Source organism: Nelumbo nucifera, chromosome 3 (genome assembly GCF_055504915.1).
Source record: "Nelumbo nucifera cultivar China Antique chromosome 3, China Antique-T2T, whole genome shotgun sequence".
Taxonomy (NCBI): domain Eukaryota; kingdom Viridiplantae; phylum Streptophyta; class Magnoliopsida; order Proteales; family Nelumbonaceae; genus Nelumbo; species Nelumbo nucifera.
The window spans coordinates 5,174,772-5,189,026 of record NC_142651.1 but is presented as its reverse complement, the minus strand read 5'-3'; the positions used below and the strand labels follow the sequence as shown (position 1 = coordinate 5,189,026).

Here is a 14,255-nt window from a genome sequence, read left to right as displayed (position 1 = left end):
GCGGTGTGTGTATACCTTGTATATATATATATATATATATAAAATAGTATTGTAGAAGAGTTAGATAGTTTTTTTTTTTTTTTTTGATGAATAAGAGTTTAATAGTTTTTGTGGTGCTAAATGGATGTTTGTGAGTAAAAATCTGAACTCTGTAGCTCATGACTCATGTGTCAGCTGGAAGTAGATGTCCTGATGTGGTTTAGTTATGGTCCATTGGTCCCCGCCAATTTGGCTTGATTCCTTGTCTTCATTGAGGTCTGGTTGTAGTTTTGAACCTTTGTTATCCTTTAGTAATGAATGACTTAATATTTTACCTAAAAAATTAATTAATTGGATTTGCAGACAAATGCATCATGTTAAGCTTGCCAGTTGCCAAAGATGTTTTGAGTATCCTGTATAATATGCATTTCACAACATCGAAAGATTGCTGTACTACCACACAGGAACAGGACATCTTTTGACATTTTAAAGAACGATTAAGGGTAGCTTTGTCCTTTAATGTTTTATCTATTAAAGTTAAAGGTTGTTTCCTGAAATCACAGGGGTATATTTAAGTAATCCCTTGGTAGCCCGTTTGATAACAGTTGAAAATGCTGAACTAAAAATTTTATTGCTTAGTTACCAAAAAAGAAAAGTTTCTAAGGACGTTGTGGGCTGCTTAATGTCTGAAAGTCTGAAACTGAACTTGCGCTTGAAAATTCTAACTAAAAGACAGACCATCCGGTCCGGTCTGAGACTGCTCATGGAGAGCGATGTTGTCTACATCTCTTATAACTCGAACAGCATCAAGATTTACAAAAAAAATCAGAATAAAATATAGTACAAACACGTATTTATTTATATATACCTGTGATTGATAAAACATACTTACGTATAGGTTGTAGCTAATCACCATCCCTCCATACCTCCCGGAGGAGTTGATATCTGACCGTATTCCGACCACCATTTTCCTTCATTTTCCAACTCGGGACTGTCGATGTAGGAGAAACTCGTGAGATGTCTGCGATGATTGAAGCCAGGGGTGAATCCAATTCATCAAGTTCATCCTCACTGGTGTAGGATTTCCGGAGCACTGAAGACCCACTCCTTCGCAATTGGGAATGGCTTCCTACCTCTCCTATGAAACCTGAAAGAGAAGCTGCCGAAGGTGGTGCATACACAATGGGTGCTGCATTGCATGGGAAGTTCTTCAGAGACTCTTCCTCGGCTTCTAGAGGATCCTGTAGAAAAATACTTGTACATTAAGAAAAACTGTGAAGAATGGTAGTGAGAGAATCAAATCTTATCCTGTAAATTCAGGGAAAACATAATGGCCTTCAACTGACATCACGTCTAAAATCTTTGAGATCATTTTTTCTGGAATAAATGCTAGCTCACTATCATAACAACCTCGGCGACAAAATAACACTAGGACAGAACTAAATGGGTGTCTTACATATAGGGTTTAGGTGTGTTAACACATTGTTAAACCTTTTGTCCTTATAGGCTTTATGGGGTTGAGATACTGTCAATTTCTTATGGTAGGACCAAAATAAACATCATCTTAGGAAATACATGTATGAACACCTCAGTACATGCTATAGACGTCAGTCTGTTCTTTGGTACCATGGTACTTTATAGATCTAATAATGCGTACATGCAACTCTGCATTAAATATGCCTACACAGAATTAAAACTTGTTATTAACAACTAGTATGTCGGTCAACGATAAGGTCTTGCCAACATCATCTATAGATATTCTAGCGAATAATCATCATACATAGAAGAACAGGAAGTAATTGGAAAGCAACTGAACATAGTCTCCATGTATACTAGTAGGAAACATTAGACAGAGAAATAAGGGGAGAGCTTCTGGCAAACTAACCTCAGAATCCAGGGCCTCAAGCACAATTTCTGGAATTGGATCAGGACAAAATTCATCTGGGACAAAATTACTTAGAATCCCCCTGATCAAAGGTGCACCAAATGTAGGGCATACCTTTCAAAACAAAAAATGTAGTTTAGTGGAAAAGAAAAATAGTTGAAGGAAAAGACTTAATTAAGGGTAAGAGTTAGCAGGTGAACCTCTTTCCTTATGTCCCTGTTCAAAAGCATGTCCTTTGGGAGCATCATGAGATCACTCAATGCATTAAGGAGATGGAAAGACTTGAATGATGTATCATATTCCTGTCTGTCTTCATCATGGAATCCATTCTCATCTTCAGGTGAGTCATCATCATCCATACCAAATAGATCAGTTAGCCATCTTGACCAGTTCCCAATCTGTTATCCAACAAATAAGTAAAACCACAATCCATCAATTAAGAGCATATTTGGTTCTTTTACACTGCCAAGTTTATTTTATGGCTTCAAGTAGCTGAAGTGCCTTAAAAAGCTAAAGGGAACATATTCTGTGCTATGCACAATGAAGGATACATGGAATATGATTGGGCTGGGCCCATACTTGAAGAAATCAGACATTGTAGATTTCTTATAGTGGGAATTCAAGCCAATGATCATAACCATCTGATCTATTACCTTATTGCAACACTGAGTTATGGCAAACAGTTCATAAGAAAAATGTTTTGTATCAAACTTGGTCAATTTTGCCCCAAAGGCACAAAGGATATTTCTTATCAAATTTAGCATGCTCTGGATCTTATTCTAATATCTAACCTGCATAACTGATGGTTTATACCAGGGCTTGTATTGGGGCATTTGTTGAGGTTCTCATGTATGCTTGGTTTATACCCAGCAGTCTCTAAGAGTGGGGCCATGAGAGCATAAAAAGATGTCTTGTGATTCTAAAGAAATAAGGGCCAGTTTGGCTTGCAGGAATAGGGGTCCGGAATTGGAATCGGAATGGGCAATTCCAATTCCAACTGTTTGGTTGGTGGAATCAGAATCCCATTCCCATTCCTGGTGGAATGGCATTCCCCCATTTGAGGGAATGGCTATTCCCTCCCCCTCCCTTGGGAAAGAAATTCCATCCAGCTGATTTCAATTCCCATTCCGATTCCTGTCTGAACCAAACAGACTATAGACCATTCCAATTCCAATTCCAACTGTGAACCAAACAGACCCTAAGAGAAAGGTGATTTCTACAAGAATGAACTTATGAACTACCTTGGTGAAATATAATTTGGATGCAAAATGAACTGCCCAAGACACGAACCACTTACAGCATTTTTCAGTTGTGCACCAGCACCAAAGCTTGATTTTCCAGCTGGAATAGGGAGAACCTTGGAATCACTAATGGGATCAGAGATTGGATCTGTTGGAATCTCATCAGCAGATTCACGAAGAATGGCATTAAACATGGCCACATCAAATCTACCCACACATTGCTCCATCACCTGGATGCATGGAAAGAAAAACATCTCAGGGCTATATTTAGAACCGAGAAAGAGAGAGAGAGATTTAGTTATTCCTAGGAAGAAAGATAATCAGTACATGAGTATTGTTTCAGAAAGGCCAGCAACAGTTCAGTACAATATAAGAAATGAACCCTACAATTGTACATATAAATGCACAATGTGCTTCTACCATAATATATTTTCATCTACCAGTAAAAGGGTAATGATGAGATAGTAGCATAGCTTGATAGCACCTATCTCATGGTCATTTTGCACATTGCTTGTGAATCTGCATTATCTGAATTACTTGCTTGGGACACAATAAAGGCTAACTATAGCTTCCCCACATGACTATAAAATTAGATGCACTACTTTTTTTTTGTCAAAAAGCAACTGAGGCAAATTTCAATTTGTGATCCAGCTAGGATTGTCTTGTTAAGTCATTTTTCAAGATGGAAGATTTCCTTGGTTTGGCCCATTTGGTTGGCAAGCAAGCACCCTGAAAATATGGCATGTGCCTAGTTGGTCCATAGTATGGGAAGGGTAGCTTCATTGTACCATCAGATAATTCCTGTGACATGAATTTAATTGGTAGAGAAAACTGGGAACAAGATGGAGAACAATCGATGCTTTATGCAGGCAGGGAGCTATCATCAAAGACAAGCACAAGGTGCATACCATCTAGTCCTTTAGACTTCCACCACATAGTTTACTTGAAATTATGTGCCCATTTTTCTTTTCATGTCGTGATCACAAATAACATGATAGGCACTTGACATGGACCTCTAAATGAAACATATAGATAATTACCAGTCTGGCCAATACAGGCAAGCAGCCACACTCATGGCCTCCAGCTCGAACAGGACAAAGTCTTTCACAGGCATCCTTGAAAGCCCTTTTCCAAAGATCTAAAGAAAAGTTTCCTTGATCTTCATCACACAAACTAGACCTCCATCCATAGCTTTTCCCTGAGCTTGACCCCCTACTTATTTCACTTGCTCTCCCAGCTGGTTGCATATGTGGAGTCAGAGTCTGGAGAAACAAGCAGTCAACAAGGTCAGATAGATACTAGTAATAAGGATGCTTAATCTAAAAAAACAGATATCATATATTAGTAGAGAGGGGTGCAAAATTATTAGGAACTGACCTGCCACCACACAGATTCAATTATTCGGGAGAAGATCCAGGCTTCAATCTTTTCCAATGCAGTTGTAAATGTCTTTGGGTCTTCCCAGTCATCAAAGCATTCAGATAAACCAAAAATTTTCTCTTTCTTGTTGAGAGAGGAGTCTTTCCATTTCAACGAAGATCTCTTATCATTTTCCTTTTTACTGTCATTAGATTCAATGTGGGGACCAGAAGAAACTGGTAGCTGAAGTTCCCCTACAGCTTGGCTAACAACTGCTCTTAGGACAACTGAATTTGACAACCAAAATGTCAACCTGCATTCAGAAGAAAGCTTAATCAGTTAGAGCATCAGACGAAATAAATTCAATGGTGCACCCTTAGAAACTATCAAACCCTGACAGTTCCACATTTATAAAGTGGAAGATTTGTCTTTCAGGAAATCTGGGCAGACCAGATTCCCAAAGCATCACATCCATTAGATGATCTAACCATCCAATCAGTCGAAACATTGTCAGGATCGTTTGTCATTTATTATAATATTTAATGATCTGGTCTGGAGATATTAGCTATGATACCTGGAGAACTTTGTATGTCTAGTGTACCAGTGTTGGAACAATAAATATCTGATACAATACTGGATACTGCATTGGAAGCCACCCATTGGAGTTACTTTGAGGTTCCTTTAAATGGCTTCATTTTATCACCCTATCCTTTCTAGTTCTCCACTTATCCATCTAGGTACGTAAGAAATAGAACCCATATAACTTTCCAGAGGATCAAGTTCTGGTTACAGGACAGTTAAGTATGTTAAGTGCTTGGATTGCAGTAGCATTTTCTGAGTGCCCAATATGGAAGTGCATAAGCTCATCTAAAGGAGTTGATGTAAGGATGTGCATTGCCACCACTAATAAAATTCTGTGCTGTTACTCTTCAAAAAAAAAAAGATTGCATTGTTTAAACCACTGAACCAGAATAATTCACTTGTGTAATTAGTACAAACCTGGGAACATCATTTCCACATGCTTTTGCTACCATAACTAATCCTGAAATGGCACTTCTAGCTGCACTTGCCCTATGTTCTTTGGACCACTTTCTACAAGCATGAAGATACAGCCTAGAAAGGCGTCGAGCTGGAGCATGGACCTTATTCACAGAACTCCCATGCTCCGCCACCACGGAGTAAAGTCCAATCTCAACTGCAGCAGCTTCTCTCAACTCTGCTTCAAGGCTTTCAACTCTATGCTCCAGTTGTTGGACCTTAGACTGGCAGTTTAGGATCTCTCTAAAAGCAGCCTCAGCATTGTTTCTTTCAGCTGTAATTGAATTCCTAGAACCACTAAGAGTGTCTTCCAAACTATCAACTTCTTTTACTTCTTCCATTAATTGATTACCATTTGAAAATCCATTGCTCCTAGAAGACTCTAAGGGTGACCGAACAGACTTCACATGCTTTAGCCTATCAATATTCTGGATGTTACCCTTCATTCCAAGTGATCTCCCGCTAAAAGTAATTGTATTACTCCCAGATGCCACTTGCTTCCTTGTAGCCTCTAGTGAAGATCTGTTAAAAGCCTCATCCTCTGTAGAATGGTTTTTTTCCTTTTCTATTTGTTTGTCCTCTCCATTTTCTCCTGATTGCTCTCCATCTTTCTCCCCCATACAATTTGCAGATTGATCATTAATTGTTGTACCACCCTGTGGTCTATCTTTGATATTTTCCCTAGCTTCTCCATCATCCTTCTCATTGACTTCATTCTTGACAATGGTTACAAGCCCAGCTTTTTCATCCTTATGCAAATCTGGATTTGAGGATGAAGCCTTGTCTGCAATAACATTGGTAATTTCTTGAATAACTTTTTCATCCTGGTCAAGGTTTTTTGTGCTATTGCTGGATGTTACCTCTTCCTGCACACTCTCATAAGCACTGGATGAAGATTGATCACTATCCATAATAGATGTTTTCAAGGTTGATGCCAAACTCTGCTGGAAGTTGGACAAAGAAGCATGGCCATTCTCTGGACTTCCCAGATCAGATGACAAGTTTACTGATGATGAACGGGGCAAACTCCCCTTCAGATGTGTGTATGGTGTAGTAGGTGTTTTCACCTCCGGTTTTGCAGGTATCTTTTCTAGAGGTACAGCAGCTACCTCATTATGACTTACTACACCATTCTTCACCGACTCTGATGCATTCTGCAATTGAACCTAACTTATTAGGAATTATCTAACACCCTTGAGTACAGTAACAAAGATAAAGTTTGATATATTTCATCATGTTAAATGGTAGAACCTAAACAAACATAGCAGTACACTAGCAGGGTTTCAGAGGTTCAGTAACACAACCTGATATTTTCCACCTAGGAAATCTCCAAAGCCACATGCAAGGACAATTTAAAGGTTCATAATTATCCAATATAATAACATTTTTTAGGGCTTTTAACAATATTTTCCTGGCCTAAGCCTAACCATGCGAAACAGTGTTTCAAATGCGCAAGGTGCCAAAAAAGCACAAAGGCCATTATGCACCTGAGGTGCAAGGCACAAGGTGAGGCATGCACCTTTTTTAATCAAGGTGCAAAATTTTAAAAGGAAATAAAGAAATTGCAAAATGATGTAGAAAATTCAAAATAATTAAGAAAATATTAAAAAATATATTAATTAAAAAATCAAATTTTAATTTTAAATTAAATGCTTTAAAAAAGCCTATTAGCTCAAATTGAAATAAATAAACATATTCAAAGTGAAAACTGCAAAAATAAAATAAAAATAGCATGCAAAACATATTCAAGCATGTCAGACTTATAATTTTTATATTTCTTTCTCAATTGCATTATTTCAAATGATTAATGTGATGTTACATCTTTCATTCTTAATTCTACAAGCTGTCTTTGTGCCAAGCCCCTTGAAGCAAGCCCAAAAAAATCCATGTTAGGGTCTTAAAATTCTTAATCCCTAAATCCTTAAAAACTGATTTTATAATTTTAATTATCTTTTAAAAATATCTTTTATTAGGATGAACAAATGAACAACATTAGCAAATAGGAGCAAGGAAATTTGCAATTCATCCACTTTCCTGCAACACTGTCCATACATATTCTACCAAATGGGATAGATCAACTTAAAAAAAAAAATATCAAAGGTATTTGATAAATCAAATACAAGACTAATGATCATAAGAAATAAGAATACCTCTTCATTTTGAAGTGGTGAACTTCCAGCAGCATCAAAGGTGGATGAGGAAGTAGTCAAGGAAGAATGTGATGAAACATCATCGTCAGTAAAGGAGGCGATCTCAGCTTCCTCAGCATATTCTTCAGTCATTAGGACAGAAACTGATTCCTTCCCATCCTTGTCTGATGGCACTTCCTTTGACAACCGCTCCCTTTGTAAGGAGCTGGAGTTGCTTCTTTCAAATGGCTGAATTTTAACAAACAGAACCGGTTGAGCTGTGTTCCTAAAACTTCTCTTGCAGTTCATTGGAACACTTATGCATACGGTTTCTTTAACAATTCCATATTCTGCCAGGTCTATTATGACAGTTCCTAAGAGTTGACCTTTCACTGTCTTATCCCTTCGAGGCTCGTACAAGTTGAATTCCAAGCAGTTCTTCTGAAATGTCTCAGCATCCCCACCTTTTACAGAGACTTCCCTAGTAAGAGTAACGGGAAGCCTGAAAGATTCATTAAATTCAATTTTCCCATCCCCAACACCAGACCCAAGGGAGGGGATTACATGGTTAGTACACCCAGAGTTCCTATCACCATTTTCCCATTGAAGCAGTACAGACCGAAGGGATCTGAGAGACTGCGATGGAGGCCAAGGTTTAATTTCCTGTAAATGGACAAGGTAATCAACTTGAACAGAAGTGCCTCTTTTGTTCTTTGTCCTCAATCCTAGAACCATTATTGAAGATGTAATGGTATTTGTCCAAGTGTCTATGCAGCGCTAATTTGTCTAGATACTCTCCATCATGAAGCCTCTAAAAGTCCATGAAGCACAATTCAACAGAACCTTGTACAAAAAATGTAGGAAAATGATAATGGGATAAATCCGTATTTGAAATTTTGTACAAGGAAAACAGAACTAAATTCAGTGAGGAAACATGAATTTATTTTCAATTGGAGAATTCAACGCACAACGTTTAAGATGATTTAAGAGCAGAGATAACTACTAGGGAAAAAAAAACAACTATCCTCATTCAGATGGCTTGGAATGAAAATTCTGGCAGTGTGGACATGCACCTAATCTAAGGAAAGGATAGGGTGGAGTACCATTCACTTGGCATAAGAATTAAAATAAATAAAGCCCTCCCACTCCCAAGAGGAAGAAAGAAAAAGATATAAAAAGGATTATAAATTTGGAAATCTTAAAGAGAGATGGTTTGTCTAATTTCAGCTCATTTTCTTCTCTCTCTCTCTCTCTCTCTTTTTCCTTTTCCTCTCTTTTTTTACCAACAGAAGCATAAATCCAGGAGCCCAGATGTAGTGCCTCGTATGCCTTCCATAAAAGAGCAAGGAAGCAAAAAAGAAATCTCCGAAAAAAAGTGGCATTTCGGCCCAGTTAACAGGGGAAGCAAATACTCAAATCATATAAACAGTACAAAAACATAACAGAAATAAAAATAAACAGAGAGAAAATGACAAGGAAAGGGAAGAGTCGTAATTATGAGGGAAAAAAAAAACCGATATCAACAAAAAGAACGCTCAAAACATGAAACTTTACCAAATGAAGAGCACATTTGCAGACAGAAACTACTGGAGAAAGACCCGATCATCAACGTAAACAGCACAAAGATTTCAAAAGAGGGTAATGCACCAGATTCTCCGGATCACCCCGAGTACTTAAAATTTTTTAAGGAAAATGTTTTCTTTTCTTGGGGGAGGGAGTCCTATAGAAACCAGAAGAAGGAAGGGAATCTACACTACCGTAATCGAATGCTGAAACGACTGAAAAGGAACCATAAATAATGAACTTAGATTTACAGCAATCAAAGAGCGAGAACCACAGATTAGTCTGTCCAAATAAAGTCTCCACCTTTAAAAGACAAAAAGGAAAAGAAAATAAAAGTAAAGGGAAAACAATGACTCACTGTAGAAAATGGAGGCAGAGAAATGCGGTGGAGAAGCAGGAACTAGGAAGAATCGCTTCGTATCCGATACTCGCCATTAGTGACTGCTCACTGTGATATCTATTTGCCTCAGCCTCCCAAGTGAACATGAGAATGTCCGAAAAGCCATAAAAAAACAAAAATAAAGCTGAATAGTAGAGTCGTGGAAATTAGACGGAGAAGATTTTTTTTTTAAATATAATAAATAATAAAATTAACTAATAAATATATTTTAGAAATTAGAATTGAGAGGCAGTGACAGTGAGTAACGTAAACAGCATCACTTTGTACGCTAGAGGTTGGATGTGTTCTCCGATTTTTTTTTTTTAATCTTTTAATGCTAAGCAGTAAGCAGAGTCGATATTCCTCTTCATGAAAAGAAGATTCAGACAAGTGCTCACGTTTGATAGCCATGGGATCAGCATCTGCTTGATAAATATGTGGGGTCCCATCCCACGTGTACACTTGTATTGCACTCGTCAGTTTGGTTTGGTCAAGCACATGGCCCCCCACATGCTTTCAGCCCTTTTTCTAAAAAAGTGTTGACTACAGTTGGTTTTCGCTAAGCTGCGTTTTATAGGCTCTCATCTCTAAGCTCACTGTTTAATTATTTATTATTTAACATGATTTAATTATTTTAACTGCAGCAATTCTAAAGTCTTAACACTTTTTTTTGGTAATAACTTAAGTCTTAACACTGTGGTTTTACAAAATTAATTTTAATTAATTATATATTATTTATATTAAATAGAGAGAGAATCTGAATTTGTAATTCTCTATGCACATACACTGGATAGAAAGTATTCGTCGCGTATTCCGACGCATTCCTTTTTGACTCTTAGCGATTTTAGGGCCCGTTTGGTTTATAGCTAGAATTAGAACTAAAACCTATTAAAATTGGAATTGGGATGATATATTCTCGTAGTTTGTTCGGTTCAGACAGAAATCAAAATTAAGCTGGAATGAGACATTGGGGGTTGGGGGGGATGACATTCCCATTCCACCCAAGCAAATAATCCAGACCCTATTTCCGTGAACCAAACGAACCCTTAGAGTCAGATACAGCCCGACCGCACGATGTGATGCAGTTGGTAGTGTGTGGTATTCAGTTGATTAATTGCACCAACAATAATGATGGCGTCCCAACAGGTAACAACCAGACCAACTCAGCAGAGGTGTTTTGAACTTTTGCCAACAATTTACGTTAAAGGACTGAACTGAACCTTCTTTGGCTTGTAAATTGTAATTAAAGCACTTGGGAAATGCATAAAACCCCATTATTAATTTGTTAAGGGTCCGTTTGGGAGGACCGGTGCTTTGGTTGTTGAGTACTTGAGTTGCTTTTGTTGAACTGCGAGAAGTAAAAAAAGCATCACGGAAAAGCCTTAAAGCCATAGTCTGGCTGAAGTATGGTTAATCTGAGCTTTCCGGGGTATTCACCAAGTATTGCTTTTAGACTATCTATTCAGGTGGGGCCTACTTCTAAATGCTGCACCACGAGAAAATTCTCCCAAACAAGCATTAATGAGACAATTAAGGCCCTATTTGAATAGATTTTTATAAAATACCTTCTTACTTTTAAAAGTATAAAAGCATGAAAAATACGATATAGTGTTTATATTATATACCTTATGCATTTGTTTTCATACTTTTTAAAACTATAAAAACCTCTAAAAGCACGAAATTGATTTTTTATGAAATAATACATTCATATTCGTGCGAATGGGTAGTCACATCTGACCACCCTCTAATACAACTCTCAGCCCTATCTCTGCTTGCCGCTACAAGAGTTAGACCACCATCGCGGTCTCAGCCACCAAATCATCAAAAACCGTCACCAAAAGCATGAACGGATGTGCTTTTACCAAATAGGAAATAGTTATTTTATTCTGAAAAATATACTTTACAAAATTTTTTACCTAAATGGTTTTCAAAATAAAAGTGTCCAAATAAAAGCATTTTATGTATTTTGTACTTTGATACTATAAAAGTAAAAATCTATCCAAACAACGCCTAAACTTAAAGGTATTTTAAGAATTTGCGCCTCATAGAGTCCACTCTACATGCATGTCTTAGTATGCATTGGAAACATCTCCATGTACATGTACTTGTCATTAGGTGATGCTTCCAATCCATTGTTGGATATATTGTGAGGCATGCTGTGCAGGGGTTATAATTCTAGTGAATGTTGATTTGATCAATGTCCTGATAATTTGGATAATTGAACCATTTATCTATGTTAATACCCTTCAATGGGGTCATAATTGTAGTGAATGTTGATTTGATCTATGACCCGATAATTTGGATAATTGCACCATTTATCTATGTTACCCTTCAATGGATTATCAACTTTTCTTTTTTGTTTTTTTTTTTTTAATTTTATAATGATAACATCACGGTTGGTTGGTCCATTGGCTAAGAGGGAGAAATGGTTCAACCTTTCGGTTGGGTTTTGAAACATTAGGTATGCTCAAGGATTAAGTTATCGATACGATATTCCTGATACGGGACGTATCATATCCATATCCATGGTCATGGATATGGGATATGTCACGACTGGATACGTATCCCATGAGTTGTGTGTATCAGCACGATACACCTCCGTATCGGGTCGTGTCGCACTGTATCGGTGGATACGATTCGATACACACCTATACAGAGGTATATCCATGCCTAGTTTGACAGAATTGTATATTGACTACATTTGGATTGTTTTTCATCTTTAATAAAAATTAAAAAAATATATAATTATATAAATTGAAATAAATAATTTAAGATTTAACTTTTCTAACAAAATAATAGAAACTAAAAATTATAAAAATAATAGATTTCATCTACCTTAGATGATTTATATAATTTATTTTACACATAATTATATGTTAAAAATGAAAACAGTTATTTTTTGAAAAATAGAGTTACTATATAAAAATACTAAATAAATAAATTTTCCCAACAATATTAATGGAAAACAGAAGTATAATTATAAAAACTGAAGTGAATAATTTAAGATTTTATTTCTCCAAAAAAAACTTAATAAAAACTGAAAAATATAAATAATTTATTTTATCTACCTTAAATGATTTATATGTTTTATTTTACAATTATATGTAGAATAAAAGCATTATATGTTAAAAATGAAAACATGTTTATTATTTAAAAAAGAGTTGTTATTTATATAAAAATATTAAATTAATAAATATTCCCCCAAAATGGCAAGCATTAAAAATTGTAGTTATAGAAATTTAAAGAACAATCATTATTGTATGATGTTTGGATGTTCTAGAGTCCTGGTATTGTTTATTGTAATGTTTATCTTCATATAACCTATTGAAATGTGCACTTCTCATGTGTTTAGACCTTATTCATTGATAATTCAACTTTTGGTTTAGTATTATTAATGTATTTATGTGATTTGTATGCATTTTTCAAGTATCAAAGTGTTTCTATATCTTTCGTTCGTATCTATATGTTTTTAATGTGTATCCATATCCAATTTATCTTTGATCCTTAAATATGTTTCACATTTAAAAAAAAAAAAATCTTTTGAATAAGGTCTCCTATGTAATAAATAACCCGAATTGATCAGAAGCCCCCCTGACCTGGCGGAAGTAAGTAGGTTCGTGTAAGAAAAACTCTATTTTACCTGACTAATGATCATGGGTGCAATTCAGGCTGGTCCAAAATGCATACTGTTTTAGCCTCAGGCTTCTGGGTCGGATCCATCTAAAGTTTGACAAAATCACACCCGAAACCGCCCACTAAATGAGCAAACAAGTTTCACCCTCACTAGTTATTTGGATTATAATTATATAGGCAAAGAATAATTATTAATCTAACTTAATCACTGCATTGGTAATGAATCTCCTAAACAAAGGCCATTATTAAAGAGGGGTTGGATCAATTAATTTCAACGTGGGGCCCATTTAGTGGTGGGCCTTGACCATCACGTGAGTGAGTACCCAAACTAAAGCTTTGGCCTAGAAAGCAGAAACTACCCTCTTTCAGTCTTTCTCGTTTCCTTGTATTAGTACGAAACCAAAACAATAATATACGTACCCATCACAATATCACACAAATACAACTAAATATAGCATGTTTCCAAGTTTATTCAGCCTGAGGGATCATATCTTAAGAGTGATGATTTTCCTTTTTGTAAGATGATGGAATCAAGGCACCAATAAGAAAAATGAGGCCCCGTTTGATTTATGGGAATAGGGTTAGAAATCAGAATTGGAATTCAACTGTTTGGTTGGGTAGAATTAGAATCTCATTTTCACTTTTGCTAAAATGGCATTCTTTCATTTGAAGGAATGGTCATTTTCTGTTCTCCCTTAGGAATTAAATCTCATTTCTGTTGATTCTAATTTTCATTCTCATTCTTGTCTGAACCAAACAGACTATAAGAATAAACCATCCGATTCCAATTCTAGAAAATTTTGATTCTGATTCCAATTCCAATTCCAACCTCAAACCAAGCGGGCCCTGATCCTTGATTGGACTCCATCCCCATGTTTTCGCACTCTTTGTCTTCCTTACCAAATGAATCCCAAGGGTTGATGCATGCTTCAATATCAAGAAAAAGAACTTTTGCGGTGACAATTGCGTCGCAGGACCAAAACAAAAGACAAAGACAAAGCAAGATTTGACCGGATGGAGAAAGTACAAGGAAAAGGGAATAACACCTA

At 36.4% G+C, this 14,255-nt stretch overlaps 1 protein-coding gene across 2 annotated transcripts; it reads right to left on the bottom strand.

Annotated features, from left to right (window-relative positions):
* Positions 1–662: 662 nt before the first annotated feature.
* LOC104592935 (uncharacterized) lies at positions 663–9,735 on the bottom strand. 2 transcript variants are annotated; one of them, XM_010252485.2, is made up of 9 exons: positions 9,553–9,735; positions 7,653–8,474; positions 5,464–6,656; positions 4,483–4,777; positions 4,146–4,367; positions 3,162–3,335; positions 2,065–2,262; positions 1,865–1,978; positions 663–1,220 (listed from the first exon to the last, which is right to left on the bottom strand). In XM_010252485.2, exons 2-9 carry the CDS (start codon positions 8,364–8,366, stop codon positions 885–887), a joined length of 3,246 nt encoding a protein of 1,081 aa, XP_010250787.1. In that variant the 5' UTR covers positions 8,367–8,474; positions 9,553–9,735; the 3' UTR covers positions 663–884. The 2 variants fall into 2 exon arrangements, with proteins under 2 accessions (XP_010250787.1, XP_010250788.1); XM_010252486.3 differs by lacking the exon at positions 9,553–9,735 and adding an exon at positions 9,186–9,399.
* Between the last annotated feature and the right edge of the window lie 4,520 nt (positions 9,736–14,255).

Excerpts from the sequence above, each read along its gene's own strand:
- LOC104592935 (XM_010252485.2), bottom strand. The coding sequence starts at position 8,366 with ATGGTTCTAGGATTGAGGACAAAGAACAAAAGAGGCACTTCTGTTCAA. Across the intron at positions 3,336-4,145 it reads TGCCTGTATTGGCCAGACTG|GTGATGGAGCAATGTGTGGG; the intron begins GTAATTATCTAT and ends CCATGCATCCAG. Across the intron at positions 1,979-2,064 it reads ACAGGGACATAAGGAAAGAG|GTATGCCCTACATTTGGTGC; the intron begins GTTCACCTGCTA and ends TTGTTTTGAAAG.